We start from the raw sequence: 6,586 nt of genomic DNA on the forward strand, positions 1-6,586 counted from the left end.
ACGCAACGCCACTCAGCCACGCAACGCCACTCACACACGCAACGCCACTCACACACGCAACGCCACTCACACACGCAACGCCACTCATCCACGCAACGCCACTCATCCACGCAACGCCACTCATCCACGCAACGCCACTCATCCACGCAACGCCACTCATCCATTTGCAAAACGAAAAATGTAAAACTCTTCTATTGCGAGACCTATTGCATTTTCAATGCTTGTTTCCGATGACAATCATGACATGTCTTGGTTGGGCCCTCCACATTGCTTTCCCACCTGCACCACATTCCTCTCCTGCACCTAACAACACTCAAGAGCACACACACCACGACTTACCTCCTCATGAGCAAGCCCATAGGCTAGCTCTCCGAAACAATACCTTCATACAGATGCTACACTATACGCATCAGGCCAGCAATATCACAGATTGCTGGATATGTGGCCGCCTCCCACCACATCCGAAGGAGGGAGGGATGCCTCTCTTCCCCTTTCCGTTTTCTTATAATGGAACTTGCGAGGCCTGGTTCGCCCTAATAACAGCCGACAGGACTACCCGTACCTCCTGCCCTGATGGAAATAGGTCATGCAAGAATGGGTGGCCTTGGGGGGACTTAAACAAGGTCCTTAATGCTGTCTGCTACCCGAATGAGGATGGAGATCCTCAGGCGACAGGCACGGTCCTAGAAAGCGAAGAATACAAGCAGGGGAACATGACCATGTCCTACAGAATATTAAATACCAAACCTAAAAAGAATGCTGGCCCCCCTTCTATCTCGGTCTCAACAGTAAAAGGACACCTGTGCGTCCGGAAAAATGGCTCTGTCCCATTAGGACACAGTGATTGCCATACCACCGTGAGTTTTGAAGACAAGGGAAAATCATCATTTCTAGCATCCCGCTATACTTATTTCATCTGCGGGCAAACAGCCTATGTGCGGCTACCCTTGAACTGGGGGGGAACTTGCTATATAGCATTTCTGCTACCTCCTGTCTTTGTAGCCCCATCCACTTACCACCGAGACCTCCTAGTGCCCCATGTTAGACATAAAAGAATGATCGATATCTCCGGGATTGATCACACGGAAACTACATTGGAACAATATACAGACTTCAACAAAGGATTCTTTTTCTTTATCGGCCCTGTGCAGAACAGTAAGCTCATACGCAAGTTGACAAGGACCTTGGAGGCTGTGGTAAATCAGACGGTGGCTGCCCTGGGGAACTTGACTCAGGAACAGTCTGCCATAAGATTGGTTGCCCTCCAAAATCGCCTTGTCCTTGACGTCATTCTGGCTGACAGAGGCGGAGCCTGTAAAATTATCGGCTCTAGCTGCTGTATTTACATCCCTGATAACTCTCCGTCTGTACATACGGCTATAACAAAATTACACAAGATAGCCGCCAGCCTACATCAAGAACCTGGCACTTGGACATTGTCTGACTGGTTTTGGACAATAATATCATCCTGGGGATGGAAACTGCTGTCAGCAGCAGGCATAATATTCCTGGTAATAACCGGATGCTGTCTTTGCATCCAATGTGGCCCTGCCCTGTGCGGGCTATGCGCTACAAACTGCATTCCTAAACCACATATCCAGCAGAAAGAAAATGAAACAATTATGCTACAGGAATGAATAGACAATCTCATGCAAATTGAGATATAGATACAGGTACACTCTGGGGCAAGGAGGGAATGAGGAAATAAAATTGGCAGTTGTGCCCCATCGTTTCCCTTCTCTGCCTGTCTGCCATTTTGATTCAGACAGCACCCATTTTTTCGTGTCATCCATTGTGTCTCCAAACTCACTAGCAAGACACCCTGCACCTGGCCCCTCCGTTCATTGACCACACATTCTTGTGGCTCAGCCAATTCCGAGAACCAACGAGATAGTTCCTGTTTTAAGAGACAGTTCCTGTTCTTGACTCTAAGCCAGAAATAACCCCCGGTTGAGGAAGGGCCTTCAACTGAAAGGAGCATTTCGACACTAAGGAAGGACCTTCAACTGAAGGGAGCACATTTCGACACACCTCATGCACTCTCACGAGACACAAGAGACGCCCATACCTTGACACATCTGGTTGGAAATTACTGTTTGTCACTTCCTTATTTTTCTTCTTCTTCTTTCTGCCTACTGCCTGAACTGTATAAATACCCTGCTGTATGAATAAAACATCAGACCACTCCTGTACCCTCTTGGTGCTGGAGCTCTCCCTTAACTCGAGTTATTGAATAAACCCTTCTTTACTCGAATACCATGGACTCCTTTCTTTACTTAATTTAAAGTATTTACTAATATAGAAATTCTAAGATACTGTAATATTAAATTATTTACCACAGATGGATGCCTATGTAGTGGAGATGGTCCGGAAATGTCCATCTTGCCAAGTGACGAGTGGGCCCGAAAGACCCCCACCCATTCGCACAGAGGAACATGGGCAAAACCCTTGAGAGAAAGTGAGCGTGGACTTTGGGAGCTTCCCTGGTGCCCGGACCACGCTGGCCCTCATCGACAGCTACTCGAAATACCCAGTGGTGGAATTCTTAAATTCAATAGCTTTCCTATATCTTGGCCCTGCTCTAGAAAAGATATTCGCCATGTTCGGATATCCAAACGAGATCCGCAGAGATAACGGGCCCCCGTTCCAGGGGCACGAGTTCCATGAGTTCCTTCACCACCATGGCATCCGGCACCGACGGATTACCCCACAAGGGCCCCAGGCCAATGGGGAGATTGAATTCTTTATGAGGACAAACAACAAGACTATTCGTATTGCTGTGGCGGAGTAAAGTGACCCTAAGCAACAACTGCAGAGATTCCTATGGGAATACAGAAGCACCCCTCACTGCTCAACACACCAAACACCTTGGGCACTAATGTTCATTGGCACCTGCCGGGATGGGCTTCCCACTGCTCCGGGATGGTCCCCCTCCTCCCTTTGACGAGGAAGGTGCCCTCAGGAGGAGAGAGAGATGCATGAACCCTGCTAGCCAGGCCCGAGGAGCAGTCTCCCGTCAGCTACAGCGAAGAGACACCGTCATCATGAAAGACCGGAGACCCGGAGGGAAATTCCAGACCCGGTATGAGCATGGGTACTGGACAGTGATCGATAGGAAAGGGACCATGGTGACCATTGAGAAAGGAGGGGAAACGGTGACCCGCAACATCTCGTGGTTCAAACAAGTGGACAGGCCCGCTCTTTCCAATGACATCGCCGCTCACGCTGAAGAGCCCAAGGCCAGCCATGGGGATACCCAAGAAGCCGAGGACCACCATCCAGAGCCAAACTCCATAGCCGTCAAGTCCAGAGGCCGCCCCTGAAGACTCTAGCCTGCCTCTGGTATCCAGCACCCCGGTCCCTGCATCAAGTGTCAGCCGGGGCCAGTCAGGTATGCCCTGAGGGAGAATCCACAGCCAAGCACTCGCCTGAGAGACTTTGCCTGTCAAGTAAGTGAACCGTGAGTCTTTTGAGATCCAGTCAAGGACTGAGTTAAGATGGGATGTGACAGTCGGCGCACTGGGTGTCATTTTCTGCGCGCGCCGGAATACCCCAGCCCCTGCGCTCACGCCGGCTGAGCACTGTGTGGGCAGGACTTGAGTTTATTTCCAGGGTTTGATGACACTGGGCTCTTGAGGATTCTACATAGTGTTCTTTTAACCCACAAGGCCACATGCATTTATGTGCATAACTTTGTGTTTTTCACCCTGGTAGGACTAGAAAAAATAATTGTTTGTATCTCCCACCCATTAAACTTTTATTTAGCAGGGGGTGTAGTTTTTTTGTTGCTCTTCCTTGCTGTTTATGTAGTTGTTGCAGTACTAGGTGAAGGGCCAGTCGTTGTTATGTCTCTGTCACATTCCCTGCCCAGAGTTCTGTGGAAGTGGCCAATCTTCTCGACTGGGCAGAATCGGTCCGATTTGGATGAGTACATCCATCCGCTCAGTCACATCCACAGCAAGTGATCCCTACTTCCTGACTCCACTGGAGCTCTCAACTCTCTGATCCCTCCCTAGTCTATACCTCTCCTCTGCGGATTGGGCAGTCTGGAGCACTTCTTTCAGGCTATAAATGGTCAAATCGTATGCCAGAATCAACCAGCTGCTCACAGACAAGAAGTAACCTGATGGACCAGGAAGGCTCTACTTTTAAACCCAAGTGCACCAAAAACTGTAAAGTGTTTCCACACTGTGATGGGCTGGCATTAACCGACCACTAGCCATCTGTCCCTTTTACAGCAGAAATTTGCAGAACACACACAGGAATTCTTTGCGCTTTCTTGGGTTATCACAGAACTGCTTTGTAATTCTCATTGGGGCATAAAGGACTTTCAGCTCTAGTGCTGACCCAGGTGTGTACGTATTTGTGCAGTAGGACTGTCTGAACATCCTCATCACCAGCTGCACTGTCAACAGTGGGTGGTAAGGCCCTCTGCCAATGTGACCCAGCTAGAGCATGCGTTCTTAAACCATCCCTGGGCTGCTAGTAGCATCTGTGATGCAGTCCCTCTACAAACGATCAGTAAACACCACCAACACGGATGTAGATTCATTACTACTACGACTGCACCCTGATGCATTTAGCAAGAATGGAGCCAGACTTCCTGAAGAGTTTTTTTCCAATACACCAGAGCATTGGTTACTGTGAAGGGAATGCTCCTGCGTGTGGTTCCATTACAGCATGTCATTGGTTACTAAGGCCAGGGGATATTAAAAGAATGATGCCTTTTATTTGTGTTGAACGTTTTCATCCACAAATAGAGCGCTTCACTTTCATCTGTACATCGTGTTCCTCTCTCAATTCACCGCCAGTCATCCCATCACAAGGATGAAGCAAGGATCGTCTGGGCTCTGATTGACTAGCTGCCACATAAAGAGAAAGGGAGGTGGAGGTTTTAAAGGAACAACCCCCCCCCCCCCCCTCCTCCCGGGCCAAATGAAAATAAAATGGGGGTGGGGGTCTGAGATCCCTGCGGAAGATCCCTGCGGAAGCCAGAGCAGCCGCCCAAGAGAGCGCAGGGGACACGCAACCTTTCGCAAGAGTTTTGTGGGATCAGAATGTGTTTTTGTTTTTTATCTGCTGTGAATTGCTATGAAGAGGTGAAGATTGCGTGAAGCGAGGGGTTGGCTGCCCAAGGGGCTGGATGAAGGGCTGGCTGTAGGCCATGCATGGCGGAGGGTTGGCTGCATGCATGCGGGGGGGTTGGAGCACTGAGGCCAACACCACACTGCGCACGTCTGAAGGCCATGTGAGGCGGGGGTTGGCTGCGAGCGTGTTTGGGCAGTGTTTGCTCAGGGAGGGGGCTGCATGCCCCTCTCCCCTTTAAATTTATTTATTTATTTATTTATGCATTTTTATATAGCGCGGACTTTACCCGAAGGCGTCAGAGCGCTTCACATTAGGAACAGAAATGAAACATAATAAGAAACATTACAAAAGAACAGATTACAAAAACATACGTTACTTACATAAGGTAATAGTGACAATTGTGAGCAAACAAAATACATGAGGTAGTAAAAATTGTGAGCAACCAAAAATACATGAGGTAGTAAAGGTAATAGTGACAATTGTGAGCAAACAAAATACTTGAGGTAGTAAAAATTGTGAGCAACCAAAAATACATGAGGTAGTCAAAAGTGCACAAGAGGAAAAGTGACAAGTGTGCAGTTATAAGAGAAAACAGAGTATAATTTGAGGTATAGTACTGCAATAAGTGCTAGAAAGTTCAGCCCTGGAGGATGGGGGCCCTAGGTCCAGTTTTGGCAAAGGGAGGGGGGAGATAGGCCCCTCCCCTTTAAATAAAGTTTGCTCCAGCCAGACCTTGCTGCCAACCCTCCGATCGAACAGCTTATGGATTGGCAAAGCCATTAGGTGAGGCAACGGGACAAGAAGCAATGCAGCATGGCCAAAATTTTAAAAATATATAAATATAAATGCACACACATATATATATACATATATATAGATATAGATATATATATAGATATATATTTATCCAACAGCAATAGACACACTGCACATGTTTCGACTCTAAGGTCTTACTCACGGTGAGCTAGACCTGAGAGTCAAAACGCGTCAGTGGTCGTGGAGGTTATAGATGTGCATCCAATAAAAATAATTTTTCTTTACTAAGCTCCTGGGGACATGGTCCGTTCCTGATGCCGTCACCAGCTGTAATAAGTGTGCGCCACTTTTGGTATATATATATGTGTGATTCTCTCCACACAGGAACGTCGCTCACCCAGGAGCAATTATTGATAAATCTTTATTTCATTTTTACCAAGACAACAAACCGACAGATGGGTGTTGACCTTGAAAAAGGCCAGTGGTCCGAAACGCATCTGCTGGTTTGTGTTGTGGTAAAAATGAAATAAAGATGTATCAGTCATGACTCCCAAGTGTGCAGCATTCCTGTGTGGACAGAAAGGTGTTGTATGAGAGACCGCCCTTGCAAGCTGCAGCAGCTGTAATATACGAGATCGGCAGCCACAGATGGAAACGAGGAAACAAACTATATCTATATATATCTATAAAGACAGAAATCTGGACCATGTAACAAATATGGCCCACATTTACTAATTGTGAT

The 6,586-nt window shown here is 47.7% G+C and overlaps 1 protein-coding gene across 1 annotated transcript; it reads left to right on the forward strand.

Moving 5' to 3' along the window:
• The first annotated feature begins 239 nt into the window (after positions 1-239).
• On the forward strand, positions 240-2,791 carry LOC144769446 (endogenous retrovirus group V member 2 Env polyprotein-like). Its single transcript, XM_078653540.1, has 2 exons — positions 240-1,425; positions 2,586-2,791. Exons 1-2 carry the CDS (start codon positions 240-242, stop codon positions 2,789-2,791), a joined length of 1,392 nt encoding a protein of 463 aa, XP_078509666.1.
• The last annotated feature ends 3,795 nt before the right edge of the window (positions 2,792-6,586 follow it).

Source organism: Lissotriton helveticus, chromosome 7 (genome assembly GCF_964261635.1).
Source record: "Lissotriton helveticus chromosome 7, aLisHel1.1, whole genome shotgun sequence".
Taxonomy (NCBI): domain Eukaryota; kingdom Metazoa; phylum Chordata; class Amphibia; order Caudata; family Salamandridae; genus Lissotriton; species Lissotriton helveticus.